Genomic DNA, 18,513 nt, shown 5'->3' on the forward strand with positions numbered 1-18,513 from the left:
TTTTAATAATAAATTATGTTGAAACACCTTCCATTACTAGCTTCAAATCAAAATCATAGGTAATATACTATAACCATGGAGAGACTTTGCGAAGAAGCGCATGTGGGTATGTGCAGTAGATTGTAACTCATTTCTCTTTACTTCTGAAAATGAGAAGTACAGTTTTTCTCAGCTGTGTAATACAGTTTGGTAAACTCGTCCCACACTATTCTAGGATAAACCATATGAACTTGTTCATATTTAGCTGTTATTTGACATATGGAAACATCAAGTTAGTAGTTCAACCTAACAGTTTAGAAAACTGATGTTAACAGAAATGGAGGAACAGTTTTCCAAATTCGAAATCTCTGTGCATCTCTAAAGGTAAACTTGTTAATAAGAAATTTTTGGTTAGAATAATTTCATATTTACAGAAAACTTGCAAAGATAGTATAAAAATTGCCCAGGTATCCCTCACCTTATTTCCTCTACTGTTAACATCTAATGTTATTGTAATACATTTGTCACAACCAAGAAGCCAATATTGCTACAGTACTCCTAACTATACTCAGCACTTTATTTGGATTTTACTTTTTTTCCCTAACAGCCTTTCTCCATACAAAGAATTTTTTAAATTGATATAATGTCCTCACTGAACATAAAAGAAATACATTTTTATGTTTTCCAAATAGTAATGCCTGGATATGGCTATGTAGTAAGACATAATGAAGTATTCGTTATGAATAAAATCCAGTAGCAGAAACTACAGAGTGATAAATGTGGTTTGTGTTGTCAACTCAAGTCCTAGAATGGTATTGCCAAATGTCTTGGTTCAGGTTACTATAGTAGAATACCATAGACTAGGTGGCTTATAAGCAACAGAAATTTATTTCTTAGTTCCAGAGGCTAAAAGACCAAGATCATGGTGCTGGCAGATTTGGTGTCTGGTGAGAATCTGCTTTCTGGTTCAGAGATGGTGCCTTCTCAGTATGTCTTCACATGGTGGAGAGGGCAGGGGAGCTCCCTGGGATCTCTCTTGTAAGGACACTAAATCCCACTAATGGAGGCTCTACCTTCATGACCTAAGTACCTCCCAAAGGCCTTATTTCCTACCATCACATTGGAGGTTACGTTTTAACATATGAATGGGGGATCAGAGAGACATTTCATATTGGTCACTAGCACCAGTGGTGACATGATTTTCCAATATGGTGAGCATCTCTTGGGAAACTTCTAAACAAAAAAGCAGTCTTACTTTGATTTAACACAGTTGATCCCAGTAAGGAGTCCTGGAAATTAAAAGTGGGTAAAAAATAATTTACAGAAATATGTGCAATAGAGTTGGTGTCTGGGCTCACTTAATTATAGATTTTTCACTTGTGTGAATATCCAGTAGGATATATGAATGGCCTGCAGCATATGGGACCTTTTTTTTTTTTTTTTTAATTTTCCTGGTATGTACAATTCAGTCCTGGGCACCTAGCATCCCCAACCCTCAAAACTGCTCCTAATCATTATAATGACTAAAAATGTACCTACTTAATTCCAAAATTCCACTGTCACTATTGTTAAAAAAAACTGTTTAGTTGTTTCAACATTTTATCTTTACATTCTGGTATTTCCGTATTAAAAAAAAAAAACATAGGGAAATAAGATATGCATCTGTTCAGGTAAAAAAGTCCTTATATACTGATATAGCCATTTCTATCCTGTGTTCAAGCCAAGGAAAGGAAATCTTTCAGAATAAACTAAATTTTCTTTCTCATAGTCTTAAAGTACTTTCACAACTATAGGGATCCTGAAATATTTATTTTCAGTCAGTGTCCATTCTCTGGCTGACATTTCCTTTAATTAGGATAAGTCTAGTTTTCGTTTCTCTAAAATGTTGTAATGAATAATGTATATTTTAATTATATTGATATAATTATTGATGTACATCTATGAATATATAATATATACATGAGTCAGTATATGTACTCATATACTGATGATAGTATATATGATGATGACAGTGTTCGTATATGGTGTCTCTTGAAACAGTGGACTATATTCAATTCTTGGAGTTTGCCTAACCTCCTCCATGAACACAAAATGTGTCATATAGTTAAATAGTATGTAGTACAATCCCTTGATCGGTCATCTCCTCACAAGATTATCTTTGAAAAAATCTCTATTTGTCTTTTAATTCTTTCAAGTGTCCTGTAATGTTTTAAGAACTTTTAAAGATAAAAATGTTGAATTACCATGTTGTACACCTGAAATTAATATTATATGTCCACTACACATCAATTAAAAAAAAAAGAACTTTTAGGTAATTGTATACAGAACCAATAATCACTACTTTTTCTCAAAACTAATGGGCACAGGACCATTTTTTTGCAGCTCTATACTAATTTCAAAACCTTTTGTATTGACCTAAACTGGGTGGTAGTGAATAAGGAGCTTAATAGCTTCTGTGTTTAGTAATACATCTGACTTCCCTGATAAATACATAGTGAATTAAATTTACCATACATATTCACTAGATTGATTTTAAGATATAGCAGCTCACTGTTTAGGTTCCCCACGTTGGCAGTGTGCAAGTTTGATGACCAGAAGAGCTCGTTGGAGCTTGTCATAGTAATATTTAAATGTGTCTGCAGGAACATCCAGTTTTCAAACATGTAAGTGCACTAGTTCAATATGTCTACTGTCTCATCATTCAGGAGATAAAGTTTCACTCATATTTTCTTGTGTTTATACTACTGGGTATATAATTTTGAAGATACAATCACAAGGTGGTATCTTGAGAATCTGTTCCTGTTTCTTGGCTTTATTGTGGTTTGGGCTCTCAGTAATCACTGGCCTTTTGAGCTTAGGTAGAAAAGAAAAGTAATACTTCTTAATAGCTTCCATTGGGATGTCTGTGTTCGTTTGCACATTAAAAGCAATGAGTTTTGGACTGTTAGAGATCATTTTAAAGCAACACATAATCATAATAAAGCCTTATTAATTCAAAGTGAAAGGAATGGAACAGCAGAAAAACTTCAAATTATGTAATTCCAAATAATTTGTTAATTTGGTCAAAAGTCTAATAGAGAGCTTCTCGTCTTGTAAGTAAACCCTGTACCAGTCAGGAAGGAATGCTAGTGTTAGGATAAGAACACTGCATTAAAAACCATCCATGTACTTGTGGGCCTGACTGTGTGACTTTTGGCAAGTTACTTCACCTCCTTGAGCCATCTCATTTTTCTTACTCATAGATGAAGACAACACTTCTCATACCTACTTGCCTGGGGTGCTGGTGAGATTTAATAATGTGTGAAAGTTATTTGGGAAAGCATAAAGTGCCATATATATTTGAAGTATTTTTCTAACTGTAATTTATACATAATGCAACCCTTTGGGGATCAATATGTAACACACAAGTCACAATATAATAGGGGGGAAAAAGCATCCATGAGGCAAAGTACTGTTGCTTACAGTTTAAGAGATTCACAAATGGTTATCCTCAGTGGATTTTGGGTGAAGATCTGTTGAAGGTGATTAGAAACCAAGTTTGGATTTTTCTGTTTTTTTAATGATTATTGCCTATTTGGAAATTTGATTCCAGAAGCCAGAACAGAATGAGCAGTTTATAGAGGATTACGAATGGCGGGATTAGTTGAAGAGAATATATTCAGTATTAATATGGAAAAATAGATACTTGGAGGAAACCGAGGATAGTCACAATGACATCAGTCAAGACCATACCTGGTTAGGCAAACTGGGCAGGCTAAGAAGGATAATAACAGCCAAGGCTTGGTGAGCACTGTCCATGTTCCAGACACCATAATCACTGCCTTCCATTCATTAATTAATTTTATCCTCACAGTATTCCCTGAAGTGGATTTACCAACCTACTTCTCTTATTGTACTATTACCGCCCCCCCCCCCATTTTCAAGCAGAGAAAACTGATACTCAAGAGGGTTAAATGGTTCACCCACTATCTGTCATGCTCTTTGCTACTCTACTGACTATAACCATTTTTGTGCTCCTCTTCTGTGCCTTGGAGACAGCACTGTGTCATGTGGTCGGAATTTGGTCTCCCAAGTATGTATTCCTGTTGGATCTTCCTTAGCTTCTTAAATGACATTCCCTCTAAATCAATCATACGTAATCATGTGGGGAATGAATGAGTTTATCTAGTTCCACATTTCCCTTTGTCTAAAGTGACCTTTTAGGTTTTAGTCCTGAAGTACAGTAAGCACTTATCAACAACCTTGTAGCCTCTGCTCCCGACTCCCAGCCCTTACACTGATAGTGTTTCCATCATCAGCGTTATAAGTGATTTTTTTCAGGATCTCAATTTTGTTAGTTTATGGGTGTTTTTATTTCTTTATATATATGCTTGTGTACACAGAACCAATGCTAAAGCCATAAACCAAATATGATGACCCATACATGGTTTATTTCTATGTGGGGACACACTTATTTTTTTTCATTTGCTTACTGTCTTTTCTACACGTGTTTTTTTTTTTTTTAATAATTAGAAAAAGTTATTTTAAATGGAGGTAAATGTTCAGTTGATTCCTTAGAAGCAAAGGTATTGATTATCTGTTGTGTCTAACATGTGGTAGGATGGGGTTCAAAAGAAAAAAAGGAGATAATATTTTGAATGTTTCGAGTTTAGTTTGAGGACACGAAATACTAAATTAAAAGAAGAAGAATAGTAAGTAAAATGATATCAATTAAGTATTTATTAAGTATTGAGATACACTGGTGAATATGGCACACATACTCCCTAACCTTCTTAGTTAGCATTTGAGTTTGAACTGAACTTTTATTTGTTTTTGTCTAAAAAAAAAGAAAGAAATTTATCTACAGGAAGGAGTAGTCAGGAAGGTATAGCCATTTTGGGGATGAACCTGTGAGTTCAAGATGGCAGTATTTAAGACCTCTATGGATTATGTGTCATTTCTCATGTCTTTTAAATCATGGTGGCAATACTGATCTGCTGAACTGTAGTACTGCTCTGAAGCTTAATAAGCAAGTTAACAAAGTGTTATTCAAGGTCTCTTTATTACTATTATTACTTCCAATGATGGCTAGGTGTATGTGAAGTTAAAAGTATGAACTTTAACCCTCTATTTGCAGCAAAGTCTAAGAGACGCTGGCACTTTTCTTTTTTTAATGCTTTGTTACATAAATTTCTGTATCATCTGTACATTTCGGGGCAAGTCAGGTTGGAGTATGGAATGAATGCTAAGAAATCATTAGGGGATCACCTTACACAGCCAAAGGCTAGTCTCTTGAGGCCTTTTCCTTTTCTAAACACAGTACATTTACTGATTTCAGCGATTGCTTTTTCTTTGAGTTGGGATTTGGTATCATGAATATAACACTTTAGTTACAACCACTAAAATCAATCATCCTCTTAATTAGAACAGTAACCCATAAGACTTTGGTCTTTAAATAGAGCAAAAACCCTTGTGACTTTTGAGCTTTAGTTGATGTAACTTGGTTCCAGCTCTTACTGTGTTGTATGAATTGAGAAGTTAATCTCTATAACATCGAGTCATCTGTTGTAAAAATCTATGGTGGTATATATTTTAGGCATCCTGTTGTCTGTTGAAAAGATAATAAAGGTAAATCTCATAGTTTTAGACAACTTGCTTCCTCTCAAGAACTTAGGACCAAACAGAAATCTAAGTTTACGTTGTTTTCTAGACTTTTATTCTCAAAATATTTCTTGCACCAATAATGCTCTAAAACTTTTTTGAAGTGTCACCTGCAAGATGATTTAATTGAATTATTTTGTGTGTATTTTACAATGCTCTGCTTTATCAGGGAAGCATATTAACATCAATAGTTATTATAGCCCATAAGCTACTATATTTGACACGTTTGAATTGGTCTTACTGAAAACTGTATATTGGGGTGCCTGGGTGGATCAGTCGGTTGAATGTCCAACTCTTGATTTCGGCCCAGGTTGTGATTCCAGGGTCATTGGATTGACTCCTGCTTCAAGCTCCAGGCTCAGGATGTACCCTGCTTAAGATTCTCTCTCCCCACCCCCCTCCCTTGCTGGCACACACTCTCTCTTTCTCTCTCTCAAATAAAATTTTAAGGGTGCCTGGGTGGCTCAGTCACTTAAGCATCCAGTCAGTTAAGCGGCTCAGATCATGATCTCAGAGTTCATTAGATTGAGCCCTGTGTTGGGCTGTGTGCTAACAGCATGAAGCCTGCTTCAGTTTCTCTGTCTCCCTCTCTCCCTGCCCCTCTCCCACTTGCCCTCTCTCTCTCAAAATGAATAAAATTAAAAACTTTAAAATAAAATTTTTAAAAATTTTAAAAAGGAAAAAACTGTATAAAGGACTTTTTAGGGTTCTTTGGAACCTAAATACTTTAATACTAGGGAGTAGTGTTTGCTGGCTGGTCAGCAGTGAGTAATAATTCAGCAGTCATGCTGTTTTGCTTGTCAGACCCCCAGCAGGCTCCTACATCCTAAGACTTGCTCAGAATTTCTTTGTAGACTTATACAGTGGCTGACTGTGGATTCCTTTCTTTTTAGAATTTAGTTGTTTGCTGGAAATTGAGCTTTTGAATTTTGTAGGTTCTTTGTCCTCCTCATTTGAAAAATATTTAAATGATCTTGCTCAAAGGGCACACAGAGAAACAGCATGACTGACTTACTGGAAATTAGTAAGCAGTAGGGTTATTTTTAGCTTTTACTCCTTGCAAACATTTCCTTTTGTTTTTTAGAAGACATTGTTGATCTGTTCATTCATTTGCTGCACTCTCTCCCCCCACCCCCACCATGATTTGGGGCAGAATAAGTCCTCTCTTCTCTACTCTGCATGACATAACTGTGTTATATTCTTATTTTATTCAATTGCAACTCATGAGTTATTCATTTGTTCATGTTTTTCTAGGTTCTGAAATACCACCACCACCACCTCCAACCACACACACAATTTGTTGTTACTTGGAGTTGAGGTGTACCCTAATCTGCAGTGGCTGCCTGAAAAATATTCACACAAGCAAAATATACAAAATGTATATTTTTCTCAAAATATTTTATAGTGGTAGCTGATGGTGTATTTGCCTTTATTTGCTCTGTTAATACTTACTTAAAAACTATAATCTTTAGAAAATCATGCAATTAGTATTACAGAATCAGTCCCTAGTCCAGGGTAGATGGTTATAAAGGCTGACCTTTACATCCAGCCTCATGTTTGACCCTTGAAACAGACAGCTTCCAGTATATAGAGGAAGTAGGATTTCTAAGGAAATAGAACTGAAACCTCACTTTTGCTCTGTTTTTAAAGTCGGTTTTGATAAAAGACTTTGCTACTTTAAATAACTTCCAAGAGGATTTAGTTATTTTGTAACCTCATAATTTAAACTTCCTTTTTTTTTTTTTTTTTTTTTTTTCATTTTTCTATAAGGTAGAGAGGAATTCTAGCAATTGTGGTTCCAACTGTGGATTCAGGGGCCAGGAGGGTGCCTGGGTGGCTTAGTCAGTTGAGCATCTGACTCTTGGTTTCGGCTCATGTCCCACAGTTCATGGGTTTGGGTCCTGCATCAGGTTCCATGCCAACTAACAGTTGCAGAGCCTGCTTGGGATTCTCTCTCTCCCCTCTTTCTGCCCCTCCCCTGCTCTCTCTCTCTTTCAAAATAAATAAATAAAAACTTTTTTTAAAAAACCTGAATTCTGGAATCAGACTATCTGGTTGCAAATCCTAGTTCTACTGTTAATTTCAGTATGTTTCAATTTCCTTATCTCAAAATGAAGATTACGGTATATACTTCATACAATTATTTTGGAATTTGAATGAGATAATCCAGGTAAAGGGCCTAGCATAATGCCTAACGTGGTAAAGTCTCAATAGATATCCACTATTATCTGATTATTTTATCAGATTTTTTAAATCTAAATGTAGGATAGTTGTTATTTTAGATTATGTACCAGAAAGAGGCAAAATATTCAGTTTTCTGGAACCCTTGCCTCTTTTCTATAAGAATTTTTTATTAGGATGTCCTCAAACACAGGTGGCCTAATTCCAGCATCTAGTGAGTTTCATTCCCTTTGGCCCTTCAGTATTTGCAGCTCTTCATATCTAGAATCAGCGCAATTATGATAGGAAGTCAAGCAAAACATTTTTTTGCATAAAGAGAGGAAGGCAGAATGTGAAATGGCATTGACATCTGTGCTTCTGCCCTGGGCCAAAAGCAGAATCGTTATTTGCTGCTGATTTGGCATCCCATCTGCTGCCTTCTCCAGTGCTTAAGCCCTTCTTCCTTTCTCTTCCCCTCAGAGCCCCAGGGATGATGAAGTCAGGGAGGGACTGGGATTGTAACACATCTGAAGAAGGAAACAGGACAGAGGTTCAGGGAAAAACAACAGAAAGATAACCCCATTCTGCAGATGAGCCGGTTGGTTTAATGCAAAGTCTTCTCTGTCAATGTCAATTTTACACAAGTTCTGTGTACAGTGTGAAAGGCAGAAAATATCAGCTTGTTCTAGTGAATTCCCCTTTTTTTGATCAAGAGCTTTTCTGACATCAGATTCAACAACTTGCTATACTTCAAAAAAAAATTTTTTTTTAACTTTTAGACCACACCCTGAGAGTAAGCCCTTTATTTTTCCAAGGGATGCTTTAACTTCTGATATATGCTTTGTTTGTCCAGAAAGCTCTCCCTGCATTTAAGTTACCCTCTTGCCAACTGATCCACACTTATACTTCCCCCTGAAGTGGCTTCTTGTTTTAACCTCTTCTACCCTGAGAGGTACAACTAGGCTTTCTGCAACATAGTTATCTTAGAATCACGTATTTAAAGTTCAGAACACAAAATATAACATGCAGTGTTGTAATTTAACTCTTTGATTTTGATTAAAACTTGAATAGTTAAGGAGCGCCTGGGTGGCTCAGTTGGTTGAGCATCTGACTTTGGCTCAGGTCATGATCTCAAGGCCCTGCATCGGGCTCTATGCTGACAGCTTGGAGCCTGGAGCCTACTTCAGATTCTGTGTCTCCCTCTCTCTCTGCCCCTCCCCTGCTCACACTCTGTCTATCTCTCTCTCGAAAATAAATAAACATTAAAAAAAACTTTTTTAACTTTAATAGTTAAACAATAGAGTGATGAGTGCTCCAGAAAGGCATGTTTTGAATAAATAAAATGAAGCACATGAAATAGATAAGTAGGGAGAAACTGTCTTAAATCTATTCATTTTTAATGGAAAAAAATTTTTTAATATTTTTATTTCGAAAGCTTAGGGCTTGTTTTAACTCAGTCTGATTTTTTTTTTCATTTATGATTTCCTGATGATTGTTCCAAGTTTGCTATGATTTAAAAGAATGAAATATTACTTTAACATAGAGTACTTGGGGGTTATTTTTCAGGCTGCTTGGTACTGTGTTTTGTTTTTATTTAAATTTGAAGTTATCCTAACCCTTTATTCAAACAGGTAGTTGACTCTGATTCTGACTCAAGTTTTACAGAGTCTTAATTATGATTCATCACATAGGTAGTTTTCATTCAGTGCTTTAAAAAAAGACCTTTATGTTTATTTTCTAGACTGATTTTGCTCGATTTAGTGGAACAAATGTGGAAACTGACTTTGTAGAGGTGCCATCACAAATGCTTGAGAATTGGGTATGGGACATCGATTCCCTCCGAAGATTGTCAAAACATTATAAAGATGGAAGTCCTATTATGGATGATCTGCTTGAAAAACTTGTTGCTTCCAGGCTGGTCAACACAGGTATGACTTGTAATTTTAGAAAAGGAAAATACATTAGAATTGCTTTAATAGACAATGGCTGGCTTCTTGTTCTATAGAACTTATTTCCCTTGTAATCATGGTATTCCCCTAAGAGTGCTAATATGGGGAGGGGAGACTGCTAAATATCCTGGGAATGTGTCCAAGAAAAAAAAAAATACATCTTCTTTTAAATCTTAAATGAGGTATCTTACTCCCATTTTGTAATATGTACTATAGGCGTCAGTTTTTTAAATCTTTGATCTTGTGATATTAGAACACGTAGTTCTCTCTTCTCCAAAACATGCCCAAACATTCTTATGCTATTAGGTCTTCTGACCTTACGCCAGATTGTTTTGAGCAAAGTTGATCAGTCTCTCCATACCAACACGTCGCTGGATGCTGCAAGTGAATATGCCAAATATTGCACAGAGATTTTAGGTGTCGCGGCATCTCCAGGTATGTAAGCACTATGACCTGAATTCATTTTCTTCAGTGAAGTACAGGGTATCCTCCTAACACTTCCAGGAAACATAGGGTTTGTCAGGCAGCTCACCTAATGTATATTTGTTTCTGATTTCTATAATCAGGCCATGGCTTTCTGATAAGCTTACTATGTCCGTATGACTTATCCTGTCCAAGTGTGTTTAAAGGAAAGGTGGCTCCAGCTTTGCAGCATTTTAGTGTAATCAAGAATGAGCAATTGGCCTCCACCCCAGAGCAGAGAAAGCCATCCGCATTTGGCAACAGCCACCTGGCTCCTCCCTCCGTACGTGTGCCCTGACTTCCTAGTGATTTCACTGAGAAATTGGCAAACGGGGAAGTTTTAGAGAGACGTACAAACTTCTACCTTGTTTCTGATTTTGGTTCTGAGATCAGTTAAGGAATTCCAGCTAGCCTTTTCTAGCCTAGTATTTATGAGATTCATGTGGGTAGGTGGGCAGGTACACACGTGACTGTGTTTACATTTGTATTTATATATTTTAAGCCAACATGTAGTTGTTCATGTATACATAGTTGGCAAGGTGACTTTTTTCCACCAAGGAAGTTGTTATTTAAATGAACCTGTCACATTGATAGTGATAATAAAGGTCAGAAGAGTCCAATGGAGTCAGTCCAGGCTCCTCACTTACTTTTGTGATCTGTTTATAGTAGACCATACAACAGTTTTGTCCCTGAGACCAATTTGACAAAATCCTTTTTATTTTTGTTAAGTTTATTTATTTATTTTGAGAGAGAGAGAGAAAGTGGAGGTGGGGAGGGGCAGAGACTGAGGGAAAGAGAATCCCAAGCAGTCTCCACGCTATCAGAATCCAAGACACGGGGCTCCATCTCACAAATGGTGAGATCATGACCTGAGCCTAAATCAAGAGTCGGACGCTTAAACTGACTGAGCCACCAGGCACCCTGAAAAAATCCTTTTTAAAAATAGCCCTAGAGGTAGATTGAGTTGGCAAAACCTTTTTAGTTTTTTAAATAAAGAGTTCTTCAGTAATTATGAACCTAAAGTAAGTGCCGTTCTGACACATTTTAGATGCAAAGCTGTGTGACAAAGAGTGGGCTTACTATTAGAGTATCTATAAGACACATATGTGTCTAAAGGATTAGAAAGGACTGAGTAGTCCTGAAATACTGAGCTATCTGATGGGTGTGGACAAAGCCTCTGAAACTATTGTTAGACATTCCAGAACTTAGGGCCGAAACCAGCTCTGAAGTTGAGTCATCATAGCAGAGAAGTTTGTAAACATCTTGGCCAAGGGCACATGTAAACCCAGGGAGTACTGCAGGTAAGATCCTGCTTGTTGCTGGAGACTGTCACTCTCCAGTCTCCGGAATCCCCAGAGGGAAACCTTAGCCAGCTGATAACCTGATAATTAACATTGGCCATCACATTGATTGAAATGTATCTTTCTTTAAAGGCACAAATATGCCAGCTACTTTCGGACATTTGGCAGGGGGATATGATGGCCAATATTATGGATATCTTTGGAGTGAAGTATTTTCCATGGATATGTTTTACAGCTGTTTTAAAAAAGAAGGGATAATGAATCCAGAGGTATTGTATTTTCTTTTCTCCTTTTGTTAATTTCGTCATTCCCAGTGTAAAATATTTATTACACCTAGATTTTAGCGTAAGAGATTTGGTAACAGCTTTTAACTTGAAAATCTTGAATCTTCTCAAATCATCCATCATTAAGTTGCAGTGCACAAGTGATTAACTCTAATTCTCTAAGTTAAAAAAAAAAAAAAACTACCACATTTTCTTGCTTATTAACATTCCAATATATTGCATAATTAAAATTCAAAGCTTTGTTTATGCATTTGAGCATTTATAGCTGCTAGTTTTGACATGTGCCATACAATGCTTTAGTTTATAGGAGGTTGGGAAAGAAAGGTAAACTCTTTCTTGATGTTAATGGTCTAGGTATGTTTTCACATTCTCTACACAGTTTCTTTATACATTTTCTATGGGAGGTACCCTTTCTCTGTGACTGGCATACCCCACCTCCTACATAGTTTGTAACCGAAATGCCTTTAAGTAATTTAGGCTGCTTCATTAACCTGAGCCATTCCTTTCTGTGTACAGTGAATTGGCTGCCAGGTGGCTACCAGCCAAACCTTCCTGAGTTATAGTCCCCTAGTCTCCACTCTTGTTGAAGACTCAGCTGTCAGATTATTTCCAGGCCTGATGCATTTTTCAGTGTGCTTCTCATTCTATTTGATTCAGAAATTAGAAGAGCAAGTTACCAAATTCAGGTTCTCTGTGCTTATTTCAGCCAACCAATTTCTTCCCCCCAACTTTATGTTTCTGGATTGCATAGTGCATCACACACATATACTGAAATTCATTGCTATAATTTTTTTTTTAATGTTTATTTGTTTCTGAGAGAGACAGAGTGAGAACACAAGCAGGGGAGGGGCAGAGAGAGAGGGAGACAGAATCTGAAGCAGGCTCCAGGCTCTGAGCTGTCAGCACAGAGCCCAATGCAGGGCTCAAACTCACGATCCCTGAGACCATGACCTGAACCGAAGTCGGATGCCCAACTGCCCAACCAACTGAGGCATCCAGGCGCCCCACATAGCTGTAATTTAGCCCACCATCCCCTTCTTCCCACCCCCCCTGCAAAACAAAACAAAACAAAACAAAACACCTCCAGGGTACCTACATTATCTACACTAACCTTCCCAATCATTCCTTCTTCCATCCTACCCTACCCAGGCTATTACGTCACTGTAAGTCTCCTTCCATTCCCTGGCCAACCTATTACAATGGTCAGCCACTGACTATTCTCATATATGTCTTGACTTCTGTATGACCCTTAGCCAAGTACCCAGCCCTGGATTCCTCTACCATCTCACTTAGAGATGGTGCCCTTGGGATTCAGAGCTTTCCAGGGAAGATTGTGTGACTCCATTAACATGTCCCACTACAAAATCGTGCTATCCAACCTGTAGTGGACACCCAGTGTTACTCTGCTGTCCTGTCCCACTTCCCTTATTGAGATCCCCTGAGTCTCAAATCCTCTCTCCTCTCCACTAAGAAAGTTACGGTCATCAAGACTAAATATGTCATTTTTGTTCTCTTTCTATACTTCAGTATTCACCTTCTTTCCCTCTGTCTGAAAGATGTGTCTAACACCAAGCCTTAATGTGTCTTGACAAAAACTGGGATTATTGCTACTGCCTCTGGTAACCCTGTTGCTATTACTCAGTTCTCCTTCCTTTCACAGCCTAATTTCTTGGTGTAAGGAGCCGTCCATGCAAACCTCTATTTTGCCTCCACCAACGGAACTAGAAAATTACTCTCTCTCGAGTGACCACTGATGACCCAGTTGCCAACTTCCAAAGGCCCTCACCTACCCTTTTGTTTTTACTTCCTGTTTCTTGCTTTCCTCTCCTTGTTTACAGTCCTTAGCTTAGCCATCACATGTCTTCCTTACTTCCCAGAATTCAGTGTGTCAGCCAGATTTATGTGTTCCCATAGGTCTTTGCACCTTCACAAATACGATCCATCTATTTCTTCCACCTAAAAGGTGTGACTTTCTTGTCTCTACCTCTTAAAAATTTTAACATTCTTTTAAGTTTATTTATTTGTTTTGAGAGAGGCAGCATGCACGAGCAGAGGTGGGGCAGAGAGAAGGAGATGGAGGATCCCAAGCAGGCTCCACACTGTCAGCACAGTGCCCCACATGGGGCTTGATCTCACAAACCGTGAGATCATGACCTGAGCTGATATCAAAAGTCAGATGCTTAACTGACTGAGCCACCCAGATACAGCTTCAATCTTACCATTCTTAAAGGCCCTAGTCACATGGCTGGCTACTCGCTTATGAAATCTTCTAGATCATCTGAACCAAAAGTGGTATTTCCATTTTTTGAAGAAAAGAATGGACTTGAGGGAAGTGTGAGGGAAGGATTTCACCAAGCTTTTTCTTATGTCTGGAATGTTAATATAACTATAACACAAAGTGTAAAAAATCAGGCTATAAAATATTTTGTACCATAGAATGCAAATTTTTATTTTAAAATACATGTTTAGAAAAAGAGTACATCAAAATGTCCATTCTTAGCTTCGAGTGATAATTTCATGAGTGATTATTAAATATTTTTCTGTGATTTTTATGGAGCTTTTCCTTATTTTTTACACAGAGCATGCATTATTGCAGAAATCAGAAAACAATGATTATAGAGACTCCAGGTCTACTTATATAAAGGTGCAATTATGACCTGTTACTGACTCTTATAAGTTGGTGACGCTTCCTAGCATAAGTGCCACAGTACCTTTTTCAATTAAGCTTCCTCACTCATCTCCTCTGTGTTTCCACTTACACAGCCACATCTCCAGTACCTTCCGCTGTTACCTCTTCTTTTCCATCTGTCAAGGTAACAGCCCATGTACTGATCCCAGTCGGCCCCAAGGAACTTGCAAGTCCAGCAGACGCAGTCCCTGCCATTATGCTTCTGTGTACTTCCTCTTACTCTCAAGCTTCACAGCTTGGCAGGCAGCCAGACTACTTTTATTTTAGATCAGGGGCCTGGGGTGAACTTGGAGAACACAAGATTCCCAACAACTTGGAGTTGTTGCCTTGTAATGTAAAACACAATTTTCAGTTTCACTAAAATTCTGGGTTCAACATTGCTATATATTATTCATCTTACGCCATGAAGCTAACTTTAATCCCTTCCTTTTTCTTCCCTATCAAGTATTCTGGGATATTATAGCATTTCTTGCTCCCCTTTTGTCACAACAGTAGTGAATCGGGCTCCAGTGACCAAGGAGAATCCCTTTGCACCCCACTCTCACACTCTTCACTGCAGTGGCAGAGACTAGAACAGCTTTTTAAATAGCCATTTTGTTCCCTCTACAGTATACTGTTTGTTTGGTTCACTTATTTTTAAGTTTTACAAATGTTTTCTCAAAAGTAATACCTGATTTACAAAATTCAAATACCCACTTATTAAAATGTAATACTTTGAGACAGTTATCCTGTTCTAAGAAAAATATTTGGTCATTACAGCTACGTTGTGATGAAGAGAAAGAATTTTTTTAAGTTTGTTTGTTTGTTTGTTTGTTTGTTTATTTATGTTTAGTAATCTCTGTACCCAAATGGGGCTCAAACTCATAACCCCGAGATCAAGAGTCACATGCTTCTCCAACTGAGCCAGCCAGGTGTCCCGAAAGAATTTTTATAGAAATACTGAATTTGATTTGAAGTCAAGGGTATCAGAGCATTCACAATATATCACACAGACCCTGTTGTCTCAAGGCTCCCTGTCTCCCTCGTATGTTTTTTCCCTCATCACTAAAATTCTGCTGTATTTTCCAGAATTACAAAGTTTCTGGTAGATAGGGACCAGTTATTACTGCCCAGCACAGGGAGGTAAAAAGACTCTTTCCTAAAACCATTGTGAAAATTCTGTATTAGCAAGGATAAATAATAGGCTCTAGAAATGTTCAGTAATAAACCACAACAAAAGCAAGCAAATAAAAGGACACCTTGAAAGGAAGGAGGATTAGAGTGTCTTAGATTTCTTAATAAGCATCACAATTGAGTACATATTGGTGCCATTATATCGATGTAAAGTTGACACCTTTTTTTTTTAATTGAATTGTAGTTGACATATCATGTTACATTAGTTTCACCTAGTATGTATTTGAATGATTTTGAGAAGATAACTGGATGGCCCTTCAAGGAATCAGTGTCTGCTATTCTTCGTCCCCAAAATCTGTAGAGAGGCTGGAGACTGAAAGATCACGTACTGTTGACATTATTGTCCTGGTCATTGGTATCAACAAAAGAACATCTCCAGGCCTTCTCTCTATAACCTCTTGCCATCCTGCAAAGCTCAGGGTCTGCTTTGAGAAACATTCCAGGTGTTAGCAAGCAGAACTATAGAAAGTGCACTACTCACTGGGAAAACAATAATAGGAAGGGTCAAATATAAACCTAGTCTTTTTTTTTTTTTTTTTTTTTTTAAGTAATCTACACCCATTGTGGGGCTTGAACTCACAACTGCAAGATCAAGAGTCAGATGCTCTACTAACTGAGCCAGCCAGGCACCCCAAACCTGTAGTCTTCTGAATACCTAAGGTAGCAATAGCATATTTTTATGGTACAGTGGTTTTCATTCTATTTTGAGGGCCTCTATCTAAGTGTTAGAATTGGCCAATTACCTATAATAGCCACAGTTTGCTATTTCTGGTTTTATTTGTGATTTTCTCTTTTCTTCATTATAAATAGTTAGACTATCTTCATTATTTAATTTGTTCATTAAACATATCCTAAAATCTTTGTTTCTAGTAGAATATAGAGAATTCTCATTATCGGACATATGTTTTCCTTCTCCAGCTGATTTCTTAAGTAACTATGGAAGGGAGCTGCTTGGGAATAAAACTTTTCCAGCAAGCTCTAGGAGCTCTTTAAAGAAGATATCCAGCGTCACCAAATGTAGTTTCAAAATCCAGCAGCTAATCATAGGGTTGAAGAAAATGGCGGCATTTTAACTAGGGCCATTTCTTTTTATAAGGCAAGTTCATTGTGGGAAAATTGCCTAAGAGGTAATAGACTTGGTGGATTCAAAGACAATTATATTATTAAGCTAGAATTATCTCCCTCCTCTTTTACATTTAGAGAAATTGCTAACCTTTGTTTTTCCTTCAATGAAGAAAAAATAAAACTGAGTATCACTGCAGAATGGAATACCAAGAAAATCAAGACAGTCAAATGCAACTATTATATTTTAATCTGTAATGCCATAAGGAAGTAGCTAGATCTTTACATGCAGTAGCAGACACAGAAACATGACAAACTTTGGGTTAACATGAAAAAGAATTACTTCACAGAGAATTTGTACTCTAAAGCTAACTATTCCAGTGCTCTCCACTCAGAATTCTAAGCCCAATTCCTGCTACAATGTGTTGCTAAGGGAGAATATGAAATTCCTTCTGAAGGTCCTTACAAATGGATTAACTTCTGCTTCGGCTCTCTTGACCTACCACCACAAAGCTGATTTTTCTTACACTTCAGCCTTTCTTGACAGACTTAGATTTTGCCTGATTTAAGGGACAAAGGAAAGAAATGGGATTGATTTCCAACTTAACTTCTTGCATATTTACAAGACCAGACTTTCCAAGTCTTGAATCCCAACCAACTGGAAGCACTTTTTCTTCCTTTGTGTTCTTACAGCCTTTCTCTGTATTTCTCTTAGAACTCTAATAATCTGCTTTGTACATTGTCTTTTTTTTACCTCCTAGATGATAAAGTCCTTGTAATTGGAGCTGTTTTATTCATTTTTGTGTGTCCTCTACTTCAAAACTGTTACATTTAATTACGGTAGTTGTCCCCGTCTATTTCCCCTTCCCCCAATACATATTAATAGCCAGACTACTCTTCTTTTTTTTTTCCTTTTTTCTTTTTTTTCTTTTTTTCTGATCTCCCTCCCCATAAATATAGATCTATCCTTCTATCCTCACAAATTGAAACTTTGCTCACAGTTTCCGGAAGGCCTCTTCTAATCAAGCAGATTCCGACCCACTGTTCTCATTTCCATCTCCGTGACTACCAGCACCACTCTTTCACTCTCTCCCTTTTTCTTTGTTGTTGTCCAAGGTATTCTTTTTCCACCCACGATATCCGCACCCTCATAGGAAACAAAGAGTGTGCTGTTGGGAAGGAGTTTACAGATGGGCTGTGGAAGGTTTCAGCATCCACTTTTAAAGCTGGCTAGGGAGCCTGTTGTGTGCCTGATCATCATCACCTATCGTTGGATGGATGCTCTTTTCCCTGATGCCTGTTACTCAGTGTAGGAAGGAGACAACTGGCTCTCCTCCCCAGAGTCAGTCACAGTAGGAAGGAGGGAGGATTGGAAGACAGTGGGAGCTTGCATGTGCTGCCTCAGAAATGCCAGACCCAGCAGGAGACATATTCTCATTACTTACAGATGGTGGCATCCTTCGTTCAGGCCATTATGATTGCTCTTAAAATATTACCTCAAATAAAGAGTATGTATTCTTAGATGAGTGCCTTGTCTCACCTCCCTAATATTCCTACTGAACGAGATAGTCTATTTCTTATTAATAATGGAGATGAAGTCTCTTGTATTTTTTTTTTTTAGTTTTATTAGGAAACAGAACTAATTTTAAGGAGACTCCAAACCAGGAATGCATCTGTGTCCCTGCTGTGTACATGAGACACTGAACGGAGGGCCAGTGTGAGAGGGACAGAAATGAGAGGAGGAATGGATGACCACAGAGGGTTACTGAGTGGCCCTGGGTGCCATGTGTTATACTAAGGACAGGGCAGTGTCC

The 18,513-nt window shown here is 37.6% G+C and overlaps 1 protein-coding gene across 1 annotated transcript in view; it reads left to right on the forward strand.

Moving 5' to 3' along the window:
* NLN (neurolysin) overlaps positions 1–18,513 on the forward strand; it is a 99,035-nt gene that overhangs the window by 76,586 nt on the left and 3,936 nt on the right. The window contains exons 10-12 of the mRNA XM_015065330.3: positions 9,521–9,707; positions 10,035–10,163; positions 11,624–11,760. Coding sequence (XP_014920816.1) covers positions 9,521–9,707; positions 10,035–10,163; positions 11,624–11,760 — 453 coding nt within the window. The remainder of the gene's footprint in view (positions 1–9,520; positions 9,708–10,034; positions 10,164–11,623; positions 11,761–18,513) is intronic.

The sequence above is a fragment of the Acinonyx jubatus genome, chromosome A1 (genome assembly GCF_027475565.1).
Source record: "Acinonyx jubatus isolate Ajub_Pintada_27869175 chromosome A1, VMU_Ajub_asm_v1.0, whole genome shotgun sequence".
Classification (NCBI taxonomy): Eukaryota; Metazoa; Chordata; class Mammalia; order Carnivora; family Felidae; genus Acinonyx; species Acinonyx jubatus.